The sequence below is a fragment of the Typopeltis vanoorti genome, chromosome 10 (genome assembly GCF_054136105.1).
Source record: "Typopeltis vanoorti isolate ZY-2024b chromosome 10, IOZ_Tvanoo_1.0, whole genome shotgun sequence".
In the NCBI taxonomy this organism is placed as follows: Eukaryota; Metazoa; Arthropoda; class Arachnida; order Uropygi; family Thelyphonidae; genus Typopeltis; species Typopeltis vanoorti.
Window position 1 is genome coordinate 84,611,983 of NC_143558.1, and position 21,493 is coordinate 84,633,475.

Consider the following 21,493-nt stretch of genomic DNA (forward strand, 5'->3'; position numbering starts at 1 on the left):
CTGAAACATCCAAATCTGAACAAAAATGGATTAATTATTCCAAGAATGTGGAGGACCCCATCTTCAACCCATATAGCAACCAGAACAACCCTAGACAGAAGAAAATCTCAATACAAAAGGACTTCAGAAATTGTTTAATGTAGCGCCATTTTTTTTTTCTCTCCAGAGGTCGAAACATCAACTGTTACTTGCTCTTAATGTTAATTAAAGTAATTATTCTAACACGTGTTCTGTCTCCATAAATTCTTCACTATGAATGCTGACCACCGTGTAACCTTAAAAGCAAGAACAGCTACATGATGGTACTGCTGAATTTTGCAAAGCCATTTAACAGGATAGCATGTGGATTCTGTTATGTAAATTAGAACGAATGAAGAGGGCAGCTGATAGACAAATACCAGAGAGTAGTATATGGAGGAGTGACATCTAGAAGATAGCAGCATGCCATAAGTCCCTGTGTTTGGATCACTACTGTTTAATTTGTATATAAATTAAGTTGCACATCAACTCAGTTGTTTGTTGATGATGCAAAATTGAGATCAAGGCAATGATTTTAAATAGACCAGCAATACAGTCAAAAGATAATGCATGCCAGTTTAAATGTCAAAATGGTCATACCACATCCTAATAATCAAATCATCCACATCCTAAATTTTTTGGAACCATGTTCCAAAAAATTTAGGATGTTGATTCTGGGATGTTAGTAAATAGTTGAAGCTCAGAGGACATATTGCTAACGTGGCCAAGGTAGCTCATAGGATTAATTGGTTATTGAAGACCATACAAGCAGAGATAAGGAAGTTATCATTTCTCTTCATAAGGCCTTGATGCAGAGGAAATATTTCAGCACTTGACTAAAGAGAATAGAATAAGAGGTTATCCCTGTAAATCAAGCAAGAGTTTAATTACCAACAGCATGAGGACTAGATTTTTCACTTTGAGAATGAGTGGAATAGGTTGCCAAGGTCTCTTGTGAGTGCTTTCTCTGTCAGTGAGTCGAAGGAGAGGTATGGCAGTCACTGTGTAGATAGTTTGGGTTTTATTGTAAAACATTTTTAATTCCAGACACAGCCCAAAAATCAACTTTGAAATATTCTAAATATGTGGCAATATACATTATATACCTGATGCCGAATTTTTGTTAAAATAAGTATCTGATAATTATTTTTATCATCATATCTACTGTATTTACTCGAATATATATATATAACTCACACTTGCGCATATCTCACAATCCTGCTTTTACAAAAAAAAAATTAAAAAGTTTTGTATATTTAAAACTTTAAGAAACAGATAGTGAATGTTGTTATTGCAGTTTCAAATATTTTGGAATTCGAGTGAAGAGAATTAGCATTTCGACTCAACAATTATTGGCTTGCCTTTGTCATTGAGCTGTGTAATCTTTTGTTAATACAAAATAATGATATGAATAGAGATGGAAGCAACCAGTCAAGCCAGTAGAAAAACGTTCTCAAGACCGGAAGTAGCAACAGCAAATAGGAGAGTCTTGGTAAATCATACCCATCTTCAATTTTTTTTTTTTTTTTTAAATCATGGTGATCCTATGATTTCCAAAATGATAAAAGCACAAGCAATAATGAAACTGTTTGTTTTTATTTAATTACAGAAGCATTGTCACTAATGATTCAAATATATCTCGTGATGAAGGTGAGCAGACGATCGCGTAAATAAAGTTGATAATTATATATAATTTAAATATAAATATCATTTTAATTGTTTCCGAAAATCCCTGCAAATATCTCGCACCACAATTTTTTAACTTTAATTTTGGGGAGAAAAGTGCGAGTTATATTTGAATAAATATGGTAAATCAATTTGGGTTCTGTTTGCCTTTTGGCACTCATGACTGTGTACATACACCACATAGGCTGTCTGTCCTGTGAACAACTACTGTTAGATGGTGTGTGTGTGTGTGTGTATATATATATATGTAGAAAGTATTTTACGTTGGGTATAATAAAATAGCTTGGTATCTTTAACACACACACACACGCTGCTGATGTTTCAGTTCTCATAAAAAATAGATATAAACATATATACTTACATATAAACTATATATTTAGTTTATTTCACTCACACTTGTAAACTATACTCGCTCCAAAAATGTTCCTGAAAGCAACAAATCTCAATAAAATTCATTCTTTTAATATCAGCTACTGGAGGAAGCCCCCCCCCCCCCTCCCTTCTTCATAAACAGTGGTCAAATCCAATAAATTCAAAGAGCTAATCAAGTCATATTGAAAGCTTTCAGATAGAAGGAGGGAGCCCATTTTAGACTATCAAGGAACCCACTGAAAACTTGCTGCTGCAGAAAACAGACCGAAAAAAAAATAGTTACATCACTGCCTACAGATATAAAATTAAGTGCCTATCCTTAAATCTTGTTGAATAAGTAATATAATATAGCACTCTAAAGTTAGCAAGAGAATGAATTTTCTCTTATTTAAAGTTAAAAGTGGCTCTATTTTTTATGAGAACTGACACATCAGTAGATACATAACCAAAGTTCAGCATAAACTACCTTCAGTCTGTACCAATGTAATTAAGACAATCTCAAAGCATTATTATTATTTTTTTTTGAGTGCTGTTTTTTGTTATATTTTAAGGTTTCCTGAAATAAGAGAGCCAAAAGGCTTCACTTCAGTGAAGCACAATTATTCAAATTAAGTGGATTCAATATCAAATTTCAAAGCTGAATAGAGAAACTACAAGAGTTTCGTGCTGAATATATAGAAATTATAAACGATCCAAGCGTAAGCAAACCTTTCATGACAGGGGCAACTCGTAGTAAAGGCGGAGTAAGCTCCGATCACTATCCTTAGTATTTCCCATAATGTAAAACACATTTCCTAGCAGACATGTATGATGTTATACATTATGGGGGGGGTCACTACCCAGACCGGTTTCGACCTTTTTTGAGGCCTCAGAAAAGGTCGAAACCGGTCGCCCATCTAAAACTAACTTTTAGATGGGAGATAATTTTATCACCCAGTATGGCCCCACTTATTGGAGGTTTGAAGTGGCTTGAAAAAGTTCCATGTTTAGTCTCTAGAGTGGGGTTTCCAGACCATTTAAAAATAAATAAAAACATACAAACATAATAGCTAGGTGTCCATGGACACACAGCCAAGTGCTATCAATAAAAAGTATATAGCTAAAATATAAGTGATATTGCAGTAATAAATTTGAAATGTAGTGAAAGCTTATGCAGTTTTAAGTAGACAATAATATGGAAACTCTTTTAGAATGTTGTTCAAAGTAGCAACAGAATTATAGCTCACTTTATGCAAAATGAAAAAACAAAGTATATTATAATGAGAGTTTATAGCAATCAAAAGATATGGTTTTATGCTCTTTATAATTAATTTGACATTTACAAAGATAGAAAATTATGGCAGAAAGTGTGATATCTAAATTTATTTAATATTACTGTTTATAATACAGTTTATGGTAAGGAAATTAAACAGTAGGAGGGTAGTCTGAAAACTTCTCGGACTAACAATGAAAAAACAAAATTATTTTTATTTTTCAACATAATCTCCCTTTAGACTAATAGATTTATTCGAGCGATGCTCCAGCGCCATTATCCTGTCCCTGTAGTGGTTCTCTGTAAGATCTACAGCTGCAATCACCTCTTGATTTGAAGAAAAATGCTGACCAGTGAGGAAGAGTTTCTCTTAGTTTTGGGAAGAGATGAAAGTCAGAGGGAGCCAAATCTGGGGAATAGGGTGAATGTTACAACAATTCATAGTGCAGATCCCTTAATTTTCCCATTACCAAAAACACCTTTGTGGGCAAGTGCATTGTCCTGATGAAAGATGGTTTTTTTTCCTTCTGCACACTGGATCTTTTCTCACGAATTTTTTCGTCTACTCTGGTTAAAAGATCAGAATAATATTCCCCAGTTATTGTTTTACCCTTTTCAAGATAATTAATAAACAAAATGTCTTTAGCATCCCAAAACACCGATGCTTGACCTTTCCTGCTGATGGAACCAACTTTGTCTTCTTTGGCGCTGAACAACTGGCTTCTATCCACTGTTTTGACTGCTATCTGGATTCTGGTGAATCCAAGTCTCATCCATAGTAATAGATCAATGCACAAAATCAGTTTTATTCTTGTTAAAACGCTTCAAGCACTGTTCAGAGATTTTCATGCGTGTGTTTTTGATCTGCTCTGAGCAAGTGTGGCATCCATCTTGCGCAAAGTTTTTTCATTTGCAGTCTTTATTCAAAATATATCCTACATGTTCTTTTGAAATGCCTATAGTCTCAGCAGTTTCATGCACTCTAACTTGCTGGTCATCCAATACCATATCGTGCACTTGATCAATTATTTCTGGTGGTGTTACACTTTTTGGACGTCCTTCACGAGGATCATCTTCAAGGCTAGTACGGCACTGTTTAAATTCAGCAGCCCATTTCTTCATTGTCAAAAACGAATGAGAAGAGTGCCTGTAAACTTTTATGAACTTTGAATGAATTTCTTTTGGTGTTAAACCTTCTTTTACAAAGAATTTTATAACTACACAATACTCAATTTTATCCATTTCAAGGAATGCAGGCAACACTTTTGCTTCAGTCAGCTGTATAAAACAAACTACTTCATAGAATGACTTGCAATTTCACATGGATGCTTATGACAGACGTACCAACTTAGAAAGGAAAAAAAATCATGCCGATAGTATTGCCATCTATGGTCGAGGCTGAGAAATTTTCAGTCTCGACCACCCTTGTATATTTATCTCATTGAAAACTTCTAATGAGCTTGAAAAAGAATATCATTCAGGTAAGTTTAATAACTGCAAGAATATGATACTTAAGATGTATTATTGAAATCTGGAGCAGCATGCCATATAGAATGGACAAAAGTGAGAAATAAGAGTTATAATGTGCATAATGTATCATGTATAACTGCTTTTGATTACATATGATTTATCAGTGAAAGCTCATTATATTCAAAAAGAACAGAGAAATATATCTCTTTGCAGAGAATGGCTACTGAACAGTAATTTGGCAGTGATGGATGAACAAATTCAAAGAGTAAAACAGAATAAACAATTGATGATAAATATACTGTAATTTACTTAATGTTATGAGTGCTATTAATGAGAGGCTCTGGAGCAACACAATAGTTTATTTCATATTTAATTTGTCCATTAGGAAGTTTCACATATGGCTGTGTCATATTTTGCATTGAAAAATTGAAAAATGTCCAGAAATAATGAAATTGATCCAAAAAATATTTAACATTATTAAAAATTGATAACGCACAGCATACTAAATGTTTGGAATAGCTAAGAATGTGGTTCAAAAATTGAAAAATATAAGCTGAACCTCAACATTTTGTAAAGCAATGTTTGGCTTGCATGTGGCAGCTCTTGTTATATGGAGTTGTGTTATGTTGATTTAAAATGTATTTGTATTTTCCCACATGGTCTTTGCAAGTATGTTGCTTTAGAATGCACTCTTCTAATAAGTTCAGAGCACTTATTTTTAGCACCCTCTCTCCCTTTTATTCTGCAACAAAAATTTTAGTAGTTGTAAAAATAAAAGCATGTTCAAAATTATATATACGCTTTTTTTTTTTTTAAATAATAGGATTACACCAAACATATTCAGGAAATATCTGAAAAGCTTGTTGCAATTATCAGTGATATGTTTGAAAGTCAGCTTTGCAAGGTAAGTCTTTTAAAGGCTTTAATGAGAAAATTTTTTTAATTTTGAATAAAATGTTTAATGTTCCTTTAGATTAGAATACCATCTTTGTATGATTCCAAATACAACATGGTTACTAAATGTGTTTCATTTATATAAATCGTATTAATTCAACAGTGGGAAGTTAAAGCGCCAGTTCCTTCACCTTGTTTTCGAGCCATATCAAAGCAGCTGGGAAAGTTATATGACCTGATATCAGACTTGTTGCCACCAAATCAATTAGATGAACTCTTTCAAAAAATGCATATAGTATTCAAAAATAAACTAAGACAACACCTCATACGGCTCCAAGTGAATAATGATGGTGGACCACAACATGGGTAAGTTTAATTGTTTTATCTTGTTTTGATGTGAAAATGCACCTTGGTAATTGTTTTTAAAAATTAAAAATATTCTTCATAATTCTGATAACAAGGACTTGAACAATATCAGAAATAAAAAAAATGCAGGTAAAAATTCTAATATTCATAATTAACACATTCTTCTGAGCTGGTTTATAATTTATAAGTCAGAAGATAAATTAATTTTGTAATTGTTGGGTTCTTTGATGTATGTACCAACTTTTCCATTCTGTAGGTATCTCTACTTTTTTTTTTTTTCCTATATTAAATTTGCCAGCTTAAATATGAGTGGTTAATTTACTTCCCAAATATTTGATGAGTTTAGCTACTTTTGTTATCAGTATGTGGTGCTTTGTATGTTCATCTAGTGAAAATTTAGATATTTCTGGGTGATAAGTATTATGTTAAAAAGACTACTTAGCAAGTTCATCACAATTTAGGAGTTAAGTCCTAAGCACAATAAAGTCCTCTGTCTCTCTTTACCTGTTTGCTATTGTTGTTTTCATCATCATCAAATTCCTGCCATGTATCCTCAAGGAGTGCACAGGATATGATAGTACATGAAAAATTTACATCATTACTAACTTCCTATCTACAATTTTTCTCCAACTCAGTCTGTTACTTGTCAAAACTTCCAACATTATCAAATCTTATATTTCTATCTTCTAAGGCACTTTTTACTGTATCAATCCACCTATATCTGGGTCGTTTTCCTGCCAGTCTGGCAGAGATTACTTGTTTTGGCAATTTTCCTCGCCCATTCTGTTTAAGTGATTACACCACCTGAGATTAGCTCTGCTAACGCATTCCTGGATGCTGACAAGGTCATGTTCTTTCCTAATATCCTCGTTTTTAATATGATATTGCCATTGATGCCATCTGTTTGTGCCCCTAATCTTTCTCAGGACTCTCATATCTGTTGTCTTCTGTAGTTTGGTCAAGTGTTTTACTTCTGACCTAGCTCTCAGATCCATAAGTTAAAACTGGTTTGAACACTGTCTTGTATATAGCTAATTTAGTGTTCCGACTAATTTCTCTCTGAATTTATTATAAGTCCATTGAATATGAATTTATTCAATGGACTTCCTACCCTGCCAGCTTCGTTGATTCTGTTGTCTATTTCCATATTCACTAAAAATCATGCCTAAGTAGCTGAAATTTTTTACTTGTTCCACAGATTCTCCATTCACAATGCAGTTGACATTTTCATTATCTTTGTCATTGCTGACCTTCATACCATATCTATTACAACAGTTAAATTCAATATAGTCAGGGAATCTTGCAGACTTATAGTGGATTTATTTAGAAGTATAACATCGTCCACATAAAGCAAAGAGCTGACATTAACATCTCCAATTTTGATATAAGGTTTAATACCACTTTCCTTCATAATGTGATTCATATAGATAATTGTGGATCCATATAGATAATCACATGTGGAATTATCGAGCTGGAAAGTATGACAAGCTTAGGAGTTTGATTGGTTCAGTGCCATGGCATGTACAACTGCAAGGACTAGAAGTTGATAGTGCATGGGAGGCAGTTAAGAAGTGTTTGTATGAAGCAATGGCTGACTGTATACCTAGCGTCCGAATAATAAATCAAGTAGGGGTTAAATGGATGAATAATACCATTAAGCTTGAGCTGCAAAAAAAAGAAACAACTATGGAGGGAATTTAAGGAGAAAGGTGACCGGCAGGCACATGAATGGTATAAAGTGCAGGCCAGAAGGGTAACGAGTGTGATAAGAAAAGCAAAAAAGGATTACGAAAGAACATTGGCCATGCAGGCTAAAGAGAATCCTAAACAGTTTTTTCGATATGTTGCAAGTAAAAGGAAAAATGTATATATATGGCAGAATGATTTTAAAGAATGCCGATGATAGGGAGGTAACTGAATCAGTTGATATAGTTGAGTTATTGAGTGAGCACTTTGCAAGAATATATCATCCAGGTGGTGACATTGCAGAAATGAATGAACCAGTAGATTATACGGGAATTGTGGTGAATGAAGTGAAGGTGAGTAGTCTATTGCATAACCTCAATGTCATTACATCTGTGAGATTGGATGGTGTACGAGAAGCGGCTAAAGAATTGTCAGTACCCTTGACCATTTTGTTTAATTTGGGTCAGTCCCGAGGGGGTGGAAAGAGGGGAAAATAGTTCCACTGCATAAAGGTGGTTCCAAGACTGCTGTTGTAAATTACCGACCAATTAGCATTTCAGGAATCGTTGTCAAGGTCTTAGTGAAATTAGTCAAGAAAAGAATACATAAGAGTCATGGGTTTACAGTGATTCTACTGGACCTTGCCAAGGCCTTTGACAGGATACCACATGGAACACTAATCAGTAAACTGGAGCAGATGGGGATGGATATAGGGGTTAGTGAGATGGATAGGAGGGTGGTTGATGGAGAGATACCAGAGAGTGGTTTATTCAGGAGTTGAGTCTAAAAGATAGCTTGTGACTAGTGGTGTGCCGCAGGGCTCTGTTCTTGGACCACTACTTTTCAATTTGTTCATTAATGATATAGGAAAGAATCTGAGAGGAAGTGTTCACTTGTTTGCTGATGATGCAAAGTTGGGCAGAGCAATTATAAGTGCACAAGATGTCAAAATTTTATAGGATGATTTGGATAGTTTGGAAGACTGGGCTAGAAAAATGGATGTCAATTTAATGTGGCAAAGTGTAAGGTTATGCATTTTGGGGTGAAAAGAATAGCAGCTTGGCCGCATGAAGGAAGACTTGGTTTCGAGTCTAGTCGGTGACTAGAGGAAATTTTTCTAAGCCTTTTTTCGACTGGTTCCCGAGTTAGTCGATCTCTGGCATGGGCAAGCAGGTTTTTCGTCCTGTAAACTCAAGAAAATCGACCGTAGAACCCATGTTATTTCAGACATTAAATATATTGTGTTAGGGACCGCGAGATGGCGGCACATTTGGGCCATCTATCTCTGATTGGTAGCATTGGAGATTGAACTGCCCACTCAGTCTCCAAAAGTTAGATAGGGCTAAATGGCCTCGCTTACTCCCCGTATACGGGAATAAAAAGGCGTTAGCTGATTTTTTTTTTTTTTTTTTTTTTTTTTAAGAATAGCAGCAGTATATCACATTGATGGAACCAGGGATTTGGGAGTGTTGGTGGATAGGGAATTGAAGTTTAGGGGGCACATTGCAAAAGTGGCTAAATCAGCTCATCAAATCACTTGGCTTTTGAAAAATACTTTAACATGCAGAGACAAACAAGTTATTGTTCCTCTGTATCAAGCCTTGATAAGACCCTATCTAGACTACTGTGCCCAGTTATGGGCGTGATGGGAAGGAAGTGGAGAGGATCCAGAGACGAGTGACCAAGATGATATCAGGTCTGTGGAATGAACCTTATGAGAATAAGTTCATTCCACAAGATTTGTGGGTTGCAGAAAAGGGGTGATATGATTGAGACATTCAAATTACTGAAGGGTTACTATAAGATTAATCCAGAAGATATTTTTGAAAATAGGACTGGTGGTGGGAAGACTAGGGACCATGCATGGAAGCTGGGCAAGAATGTGGTTAACAAGGGTGTTAGAGCTAGGTTTTTTACTTGGAGAGTGTTAAATGAGTGGAATAAGCTGCCAGAGTTTGTGGTAGGTGCTACGACCGTGAATGAGTTCAAGGCAAGGTATGATAGATACTGTGTGAATGTCAAATAGTTGTTCTTGACATGATGTTAGGGCCTCCCTCGACGAGTCTGTCGACTCCTTGGAGTTGCCCGGAATAATAATAATAGATAATAAATAACAGAGGGAAATGTACATCCTTGTGTGACACCAGAATTAACATCAAACCATTGTCCTGTACTTCCTTTGATTCTAACTGCTGATTCACAACTCAAAAAAAGACTAAGTATTGCTTGATATAATGCCACATTTCTTCTCAACCGTTTCTCAAGTATACTTGCATAAATCTTATTAGGAACACTCAGTAGGGAAATACCTCGTTAATTTTCACATTCAGTTTTCCCTTTATATATGGGTACTATGAGAGCTCTACTCCAATCATCAGGCATTTGTCCCTCTGTCCAAGCCTTTTGAACTATGTAGTGTAGCCGCTGTAAGATTTTTATACCTCCATACTTCAGCATTTCTGGTTGAATATCATCTGCCCCTGCTGCCTTTCCACATTTCAAGCCTTTGATGGCGTTTTCTACTTCAAGTACGGATATGTATTCCTGACTGTATGCGTGTTGAGTGTTTTTTTATCACTGTGCTATCACTGCTTGTTTCATTTAGCAATTTTTCGAAGAATTACTCCATACTTCAAGGATATCTTTTTCTCCAGTTTTCATGTCACCTGTATCATTTCTAATTCCTTTTACAACACTCTTGCCACCTTCTTGATATTTATTTTCTATGTTCTTTCCAAAGTCTTCCCATGACTTTTATTTAGCTATCTTACATTTGTCTCTGTATTCTCTAAGAGCATCAGCTGACTTATTTGCCAGGAACTTTGACATGCTTTTCCTTCACTGCCTCTTTAACTTCCTGTGTCTACACCATGGAGTTCTGATTTTTCTATCTTTGCAGAGTATCCCACCACATGTCTCTCCAGCTGAATCAATCAGGGTTTTCTTCACAGCTTGCCACTGTATCTCCAAGGTTTGGTTCCTGTTCTCAAACTCTTATTTTTTCTTCAATAATCTTTGTGTATTTTAGTCTACAGTTCACATCTGAGAGTTGCTCAACTTTTATTCGCTTTAAAACTTTCTTACATGTTCTTTTCAAAATGAAATTAAATTTTATCCTCCCCAGACTAAATAGTGATCACTTCCAGTTTAAAATCCTCTGTACACTCTGGTGTCCTGCACCAGGGAGAAAACATCACTATCAACAATAACATAGGCAATGAGACTTTTCTTATTCCTTTCATCTTCTCTCCATGTGAATTTGTGCAAATTTTTATGTTGGAACATGGTGTTAGTAATAACAAGTTCATCTCCTGAGCAAAAATCCAACAGGTATTTGCCATTATTATTAGCTTTGCTCTTTTGTCCAAATTTTCCGAAAAGTATTTTTGTCTGTCTGACAATCATTTCCTATTCTGCTATTTAGATCCCCAACAAGGACTAACTTTTCCTTTTTCATTGTATCAGTTGCTTTCTCTAAAGCCTCAAAAAAGTTCCTCCACTTCTACCTTAGTAGAACCTTCTGTGGGACCATAGGCACAAATAAGTCTCATTGTCCAGTTCCTCATTCTGAGACTGCCTGCCATTCAAGAAGATTAGCCTCGTATTTAGTGTTGAATACTATGGCTACTCCTTTTCCTTGATTGTCATTGCCTGATTATAATAATTTGTATTTATTGCTCAGAAAGATCTCACCAGTTTTTGTCTTTTTTGTTTCTGTCGATCTGGTACTTATCTAATTCCTCAGCTGGCTCCATTTCTTTGCCATTCAGGCTTCTTATTCTTATGTTGATAGTACTGATCTTTAACTCTAGTGATGTTGAGTTGGAGTGTGTTTTCAGATTTGTTCCAGTAGCTGACTTTTTGCGGTTTGCCCTGGTTTCCTGGCGAAAACAACGGAGGCCTTGTTTAACCAGGCAATGATCCAGCCGGCATGTTGTACCATCATTTTATATTTTGGTTTAAGCCAATAAGAATACAGTTTGGTAGGCTAAATCCCGAATTGCCAGCCCATCCTTGTTCACTCAGTATCCAGGTAGATACCTAACAGGGTGAATCACGAGAAGGTGAGGATTGGACATTAGGTCAGAAGCCCTGGTCAGTTCCCTGCATTCCTTTAAAGGCTATGTGGAGGTCTCCTCTCAGTTATACAGCTTTGACCCTTAAGCATCCCCACTGTTTTTTTTAATTCCATGGCAAAACTTTCTAGGGTTCATCATCAATTTCCTCAAAGGGTGTTCAGGCTATTGTGACAGCAATATATAATTATTAATCACCTATCAACAATTTTCCTTCAAATTAGTCTGTTACTTGTCAGCATCCAATATCTAACATCTCGTACTTCTAAAGGCACTTCTGACTGAATAAATCCACCTAGACCTTGATCTTTTTCTGTGTCTCTTCCCTGCCATCTTGGCATCAAACCCCTGTATGGCACGGGGGGAAAAACAGGACTGAATAACTACAACGATGTGTATTATGGATTAAATGGGTTTCTTAAAGAAATATGTTTACACATGATGTTACGTACATCCACAGCTATCAGTGGAATCTTGGTCGAATAAAATATTAATGGCAGTAGATTATGTGCTCGAAACAGACACCTTGTCTTTCATGCTTCTATGAAACCTTTCGATGCTGGTTTCATAGCGCATGCAAAGGTCCTCTGTCATCTTGGAGAACAAGGTTTGGGACATATTGTATAATTTTATCCCTTAGTAGTTCATCAAGGTTTGAAGGAGGGTCATAGTGAAATACCCATTCCTTCAACATTCCTCAAATGAAGCATCAAGTGATGTGAGATCGAGAGAAGGCTGGCTCATAAATAGGCTCTAGAACCATCGGATGTGTGATAATATTCCATCCTGTTGGAATTCTTGGAACCAACACATTCTTCATGTAGCGTTCGCTATTCACAATCACACTACCCTCTTCAATGAAGTAGGGGTGGAAACTGTACACCATGCAGTGTGACATTCTAGTTGTGAGGAGGTTACAAATTCATGTCTCAAGAAACCAAAAAAAAAAAAAATGGTTCTTCTGAGAACTAGACATTGGCCAGCATGAGTGCAGTGTAATCTGTTGCTGTTACACTGATCCACCCAGCTCCTTAAGGATTATCTGTAGTGACCACCTCGGTATCCCAAGTTTTACCACTGTTTGGCATTGACTGTATTTTGGAGACTTTTATAACACTTTCTCCAGCACATGCCTGTGATTCTCACTTGTGTTAACAGTTTGTGGTCTCCCCAAATGCCCTTTGCATTGTAACAGAATCTCTCAATTAAGACAATGATGACATTTTTGCTTGGGGCACACTTACGGAAACGACAAAGAAACTGCTCACAAACATGTCGTAGACTTGGATGATTTGCTCTACCAACACCATTCTTAGCTAATTGTAATTGCATAGACTCTACGTGCGCTTATAATGTGCATGTACTGAAGGGGGTGTCGAAGTTCTGTACTTCCCCCCCCCCCCCCACTATACCATATTTACATGGCCATACACCTTAGGCCTGCTTATAAATTCTTGAATGCTAATAATATCAAGTTCCTTTCTAATCATCTTCATTTTTAATATGATTCTGGCAGTGATCCCTAGTCTTTAATTGAGTACTTTATTTCTAACCCAACTCTCAGATCCATAACTTGAAAAATATTTGAAGATTGCCTTGTATATATACTGTTTATAGATGGCAAGGGTGTGAGTGTGCATTCTCTCTACTCTTATTCATCATGAATAAGAGTACAATGTATGATATGAAGATGACAAATTTGGAAATAGATTGAGATTGTTGATCCTATTACATATCTTGGGAGGTACACAGTAAGATTAATAATGTTATCCAAAAAATTACTTATTTCTAAATACCCTCTTCTTGTTGCAAGAATCTACAGAGCTTCCAAGATACATAATTGGGTGTGCCTTTAAGACCAATGGTAGACATCAGAGAATTATCTATACTCATAGTAAAAGAACTTTGGAACTGCTTCGCTAATTCTTACTATCATATTATTTATACACCACATAGAAAATTCTTGCTGTGGGCTGACCATCCAGGTATATGCTACTATATTCTTATAATCTTTTGAAAATTAAGCCATAGAAGGCTATAATCAAAAACCTAAAATTTTGCTGCACTATATATTGAAATATGTTCACTGAACTAACTAGAGGAGTTGAACTGATTTAACAGTCTTCACCCTTAAACATTAAGGTAATTCCATTCCTTGCCATATATGCTCTGGAAAAAAAAAAAAAAAAAAAAATATATATATATATATATATTCAGTATACACAATCTACCGACACTGACAGATACCTCCATGTTATACCTTTGCAAAAAGGTGGGGGGGGCAGAGCTTATAACATCTCAAACAGTGTAGAGAAGAGAATTTCCAATCCCATATTCTTCAGCCAGTTTATGCAACAGCCTTTTGTGTGGTATCCGATCAAATGACTTAGAAAATTCCAACATTATCATAGTGTATACATTCCCTTTATCCAACTTGGCCATAACAATAATAACCTTGCTTACTGAACTCAACTGAAGAGTGGGGAATTTTTGTTAGTGTATTTAGTAACATAATTGTAGAAATATAGTTATCTTTTAGTCTTAAAGGTTAAATTTCACATAATTGCCATTGACGAAAACCTTTGTTCTGCTGAGCTAAAACAACGGTAGTCATGTTGATAATACAACCAAGAATGATCTGATATTAAAAGAAATTCAATCAGAGAATGGGAAAAAGTAGAAAAATGTTTAAAGAAAATAATCAGAACAAGAAGAGGCAGGGAAGCACTGAACTCAGTATGCCAATTTTGTTATAAAATTTGCATTTGCCGACTGTCATTATTTCTTGCTTCCAGGGAACAAAAATTAAAGATGGTAATTCTTGTTGGAACTAAAGACTGAAGTAGCAACAACTACAATGAGAGTAAATGATTCAATGCACAAGCCATGTAGAAGAAATCGAAGTTTGCTTGATGGCTGAAAAGACACTTGTATAAGAAGGATGGCCTGTAGTTGAACGGATTTGGCATCAGCATCCTGGAAAAATTACTTAGTGGAGTGACATCTAATATAGAATCAGGGAAACTAGATCATCATAGGGTAAGAGGTCAGTTCTGGGATGCAAACATGATAATGATATGAATGTCACTGAGCATGGTTATGTATCTAGTGAAAGAAAAGAGAAAGTTGTCTAATAGGGCCAAGTAGACTGCAGGTCTAAGTATAAGAAAAAAGCAAGGTTATCTCTACACACCAATGGCAGGAACAAAGGATCTGAGTTCATTGTGGCATTAGCAAAACCTAGCTATCATAATCAGAGGTTGTGATTGAGTAACGGGTAAAGAATGTCCACAGTAGTGAACTTGAGGCTATCTGGTGTAAAGTGGAGACTAACAAGATGAAATATATATATATCCTTTCTTTTAAGCTTACACGGTGATCCGAACGCATTTTTTGAAAATTATGGAGACAACTACTGTGTTTGAATAAAAACTTTAGTTTAATATAACTAAAATCTACATTCGACCTTTATGTCAAGGTCATCATCTGGAGAAAACAAGCTACACTACAATCAAACTGGTTTGCAATCGTTATGGTAAGCTAAAGATATGTATTTCCCTCTTGATCAATCAGCTGGCCTTTTTAAAAAGATGCAGAGACAATAACCTTATTCCTATCTGCATCAGGCTAAAAAAGAAATTTACGTCCGCTAAAGCTCTCCGTATCTATGACTGCACAGAAAAAGCAATGCTCAGAGAACAGATCCAAACAGCCTGCCAAAACCTAGCAATAACGCAAATTCTGGTTTCAAAATTGCAATCTGAACTATCGAACTATATTAATCCAGACATTCTACAAGTACTTGAAAGAATTACTGACAATTTGGCCAAATATACCCTGGAAAAGAATAAAGAAAAACTCAAGACCAAATTCCACAGTTTGAAACAACTGTGAAATATGGCAGCCAATCAGGAGACCTCCTCCCCGATAAACACCAACAATGAACAACAAACAAGGGAGATGAGGGAGCGACCAACCACAGGCAAGCAAGAACCACGTGATCAACCTATCAAGCCACACCCTGAACAAAGGACTTAACTACGCAATAGCACCTAAAAAGGTAAACAAATTAGATTCAGGTCCCTACCTAACAATATAGCCGATAAAATACAATTACAAACTAGTAATGTCCTGCACACTAAGAAAACCATACAGAACAATCTCACAAAAACAGAACTAGCAGCAATTAAGTCATTAAAAACCAAACAAAACATAACGAAATCGGATAAAGGCAATGCCACTGTCGTCCTTGACAGATCAACATATGTACTTCAGATGAATCAATTAGTAGCCGATAACAACACACATAAACTAGTAAATTATAACCCAACAAAAAGGATAAAGGATAAAACAGAGAAAACTACTCGTCTGTCACTTCTTGGCCACCAGACATGGTTAAAAAACTCAAACCCCCCCCCAGAATATATGGGTACACAAACAAAATGTGCCCCTTCGACCAATCATGGAAGGAATAGACGGTCCCAATTACCACTTAGCCAAGAAATTAGCAGCAACACTCAAGGAGTTGGTAGGTCATTCATCCTCCTACATAAAAAACACAACACTCGACAAAGACGACCTATTATTCAGTTTCGACGTTTCTGCCCTTTTCACTAATGTCCCCATCAATGACACAATTCTCCTACTACAGAACAAATTTCCTCCCAACATTATAGCCCTCTTTGCCCACATACTACAGTCAGGTTATTTTGTGTGGCAAAACAAATTTTACCTACAAAAAGAAGGTACAGTCATGGGCTCATCCTTATTCCCCCCCCCAATCGCTAACTTCTACATGGAAACCTTTGAGCAAAGGGCTCTTGATTCTGCCACGCTAAGACCGACAGTCTGGCTTAGATACATTGATGACGTGTTAGTGATCTGGCCACACGGGCGACAAACGCTAAACACATTCCTTAGCCACCTGAACAAACAACACGAATGCATACAATTTACCATTGAAATCGAAAATCAAAATTCGCTCTGGTTCCTAGACACACTAGTCATACGTCTTCCTTCACGTTCTACCGAAAACCGACACACGCTAGCCAATACATACATGCTAATTCATACCACCACCCATCGCCCTTAAAAACAGAGCTACAACAATTTGCTCTAACCAACAAGCCCTGAAACAAGAACTAAAAATCATCAGCGACACATTCATAAATAATGGCTATTAATAAAATACTCCATAAAACAACAACAAAAATGAATCTAGATTACAGTAAAACCATAGCCATCCCGTACATTAAAGGGTTATCAGAAAAAAATCAACAGAATCCTACAACATTATAACCTCAATGCCACCTTTAAACCACCCACTAAACTTAAAACCATATTCAACTCCTCTAAGGATCCTCTCCTCCCATTAACACATCCTGGAGTCTGTTGCATCCACTGCACCTGTAACTTACCGTACATTGGTGAAACAGGACGGACAATCCCTATACGCAAGAAAGAACACATTAAGTATAACCATTATGGTGAAGCAGGCCGCTCAGACCACGCGCTCAACACCTTACACCAAATCAACTGGAAAAGCACCTGCTCTTTACACCACACAAAAACCTGGTATGAAAGGAAATTTAAGGAAGCCTGCAAAATCCTGATAAACCACCCAAATATCAACAACAAAGATGGCATGAAAATTCCAAGATCTGGATGGCACACATTCAGGACTCTAGCCAATCTTCAGCTAGTATTAGAAACCATTCTATACCAACTGGCTGGAATGTACAAATATAATCATGATGTTAATATATGCATATAGATAGATACTTGTTGCGCCCAATGTATTTCTACAACCAACAGATAGGACTCTAGTGTTGATGTATAATGTTTTTTTTTTTTTTTCACCAAAGTCAGTAACTTTAACAAACGAGTTTGATTGTTGTATGCTCCAGATGATGAGCTTGACATAAAGGTCGAAACGTCGATTTTAATTATATTAAACTAAAGTATTAGATATATGAAGAGCCAAAGGCTTCAATTCATCGTCGAACTTTATATATATAGTTTCTACTATATTCGGCTAAGAAATGATATGAGATGCATATCCCTTTAACTTAAACTAAAGTTTTTATTCAAGCACAGTAGTTGTCTCCATAATTTTCAAAAAATGCATGAAATATATATATTGTAGGGTGTTGCTACAGACTGGTGTTTCAGTTGAAGGACATGATGAAATGCTTCCTTGACCCCTGAGGTATAATACTGCTTTTCACAAAAATTTATCATGATTTCTCTCTTTGTTCTTTACTTTATAGAAACCAGTATATGTATCCTGAAATAAGGAGCCAAAAAGTTGCTGTCCCATCTCTTTATGGAAAATTTTGCAAGAAAGGTTGAGCATAAGCTGATTGATGGAGATATGTCTATGACATTTTCATCATATGGAAACATAGTTACTGAATTAAATGCATTCTTTACCTTCGTTCATATTGAAAATGGAAATCAAAGATGACCAACAATAACTTCACATCAGATGTTTATTGGCAGCCAACACCTCCATTTTTTATCTCTGCACTATCCCTCAGAAAAGAGAGAAAAAAAAAAAAGAACTAAAAGTACTTCAACTAATTCCTAATGGGCATCTGGAAACTGATCCAAAAAAATACAATTTTTTAATTCCACTTCCCATCCAAATCTCAGTATGCACTACAGGAAACTTTTTCATTCTCATATATTGGAAGGCTTTCAGGCAAAATTGACATTTCTCACCATCCAGATATAATAGCCTCCTGGGTTTACAATATTCCTTATTCCTGTGGCTGACATAAATCAAACTTCTAGAAGTTATGAAAAAAACAGAACATCTCAGAGAGAAAGATCAAGTTCATCACGACAATGATTTAGAAAACAAGAAAGGGAATCAGCAAGTCATTTTTGCTCACGACTCTTGCTGTCTCAAGCAACATTTGGAAATCTTTATCAGGTCTTGTCAAATGCCACATTTCAAGTTTTCAGTTAGTCATCACTAAACAATGCTGTAAGTGGATGACTCATGCCAGTTTCCACTTGTTTCTATTATTTATACTACATAACAGACACACATTATTTGGTGGTGAAACTAGTTCATTCACTGTATTTTATCTTTGTATTGTAACACCCAAATAAAAACCTCATTTTCTTTTAAATAATCAGGCTTTCAACTATTCTCCCCGCTCATTAAGTTAATGACATAAACATAACATTCTATATTGGGCAGAACAAATACCATGTAGATTTCAAACATGACTAGCAGCTAATTTACTTGTCTTATGAAAGGCTTCAGATTCTTACAGATAAAACTACCTCGGTAACAAACTCAATTCACCAGAAGCTGAAAGGTTGTAATATCCGTAAAGGGTTTTAAGATGTGTTTATCCCCCTCACCGTTTTTTTATTTTTTTTTTTTTTTTTTTTTTTTTTGTAGAAGCTAAAAAAGGCCTACACCAACACTATGAAAGATTTTTTTTTTTTTTTTTTTTTTAATACAATTTCATGATAAACATGCAGAAGTTTCTTTTGAATAAATCAGCTAGTTGTGTAAAAATTTCTTTATAATACAAGATTGACATTTTAATGATTACCAAGAAGTTTTAAATTATAAGTTACTTACACAGGCATTTCAATTTCGGTTTGCAAAAGAATTCCCACAGCTTCATAAATATTATTACTATTACTATTATTACGGGCAACTCCAGGGAGTCATTAGACTCATCGAGGGAGGCCCCAAATCATATTCATCACAACTATTTGACATTCATACAGTATCTATCATACCTTGCCTTAAACTCATTCACTGTCACAGCATCCACCACAGACTCAGGGAGCGCATTCCACTCATTCACTACTCTAAAAGTAAAGAACCCAGCTCTAACACCTTTACTAACCACACTTTTGCCCAGTTTCCATGGATGCCCCCTAGTCCTCCCACAACCAGCCCTGTTCTCAAAAATATCTTCTGAATTAATTTTATAGAAACCCTTCAGTAATTTGAATGTCTCAATCATATCTCCCCTCCTCTGCCTATCAACCAATTTTTGCAACCCACAAATCCTCAACCTGTTCTCATACGGTTCATTCCACAGACCTGCTATCATCTTGGTCGCTCGCCTCTGGATCCTCTCCACCTCCTCCCCATCAAGAAGAAACCTAGGTGACCAAATCTGAGCACAGTAGTCTAGATGGGGTCTTATCAAGGCTCGATAGAGAGGAACAATAACCTGCTTGTCAACGTATTCTTCAGCAACCAAGTGATTTGATGAGCGGTTTTGGTCACTTTTGCAATGTGTCCCCTAAATTTCAATTCCTTATCTACCAACACTCCTAAATCTCGTGCCTCATCAATTTCCTGGAGCAGGGTTCCACCAATGCAGTAAATTGCCGCCAATCTTTTCACCCCAAAATGCATAACCTTACATTTTGCCACATTAAACTGACATCCATTCTCCTTAGCCCAGACCTCCAATCTATCCAAATCATCCTGCAAAATTTTGACGTCATCTACATTCACTATTGCCCTACCCAACTTCGCATCATCAGCAAACAAGTGAACACTTCCTCTCAGATTCTTTCCTATATCATTAATGAACAAATTGAAAAGTAGTGGTCCAAGAACAGAGCCCTGCGGCACACCACTAGTCACAAGCTATCTTTTAGACTCAACTCCTGAATAAACCACTCTCTGGTATCTCTCCATCAACCACCCTCCTATCCATCTCACTAACCCCTATATCCATCCCCATCTGCTCCAGTTTACTGATTAGTGTTCCATGTGGTATCCTGTCAAAGGCCTTGGCAAGGTCCAGTAGAATCACTGTAAACCCATTACCCTTATACAGTTCAGCCGTCACTGTGTTATAATACGTGAGCAAGTTACTGAGGCATGACCTACCCTTCACAAAACCATGCTGTCCCCGATACAGTATCCCATTTTCTTCTATCCAATCTTGTATTTTCCTCTTGACTATTTTCTCTAAGACCTTGACAATGATTCCTGATATGCTAATCGGTCGGTAATTTACAACAACAGTCTTGGAACCACCTTTATGCAGTGGAACTATTTTCCCCTCTTTCCACCCGTTCGGGACTAACCCAGACCCGAGACTCAAATTAAACAAAATGGTCAAGGGTACTGACAATTCTTTAGCTGTTTCTCGTACAACACGAGCTGGTATACCATCCAATCCCACAGATGTATTGACATTGAGGTTATGCAATAGACTACTCACCTCCACTTCATTAACCACAATTCCCCGTATAATCTACTGGTTTATTCGTTTCTGCAATGTCACCACCTGGATGATATACTTTTGCAAAGTGCTCACTCAGTAACTCGACTATCTCAACTGATTCAGTTACCTCCCTACCATCGGCATTCTTCAAAATCAATCTGCATTTACATTTTTCCTTTTACTTGCTACATATCTAAAAAACTGTTTAGGATTCTCTTTAGCTTGCATGGCCAATGTTCTTTCGTAATCCTTTTTTGCTTTTCTTACCACACTCGTCACCCTTCTGGCCTGCGCTTTATACCGTTCATGTGCCTGCCGGTCACCCTTCTCCTTAAATTCCCTCCATAGTTGTTTCTTTTTTTGCAACTCAAGCTTAATGGTGTTATTCATCCATTTAACCCCTACTTGATTTATTATTCGGACTCTAGGTATACAGTCAGCCATTGCTTCAT

At 36.4% G+C, this 21,493-nt stretch overlaps 1 protein-coding gene across 1 annotated transcript in view; it reads left to right on the forward strand.

The window, feature by feature from the left end:
- The window catches only part of scat (VPS54 subunit of GARP complex scat), a 393,993-nt gene that overhangs the window by 367,431 nt on the left and 5,069 nt on the right, over nt 1-21,493 (forward strand). The window contains exons 22-23 of the mRNA XM_090398663.1: nt 5,622-5,702; nt 5,856-6,058. Coding sequence (XP_090254789.1) covers nt 5,622-5,702; nt 5,856-6,058 — 284 coding nt within the window. The remainder of the gene's footprint in view (nt 1-5,621; nt 5,703-5,855; nt 6,059-21,493) is intronic.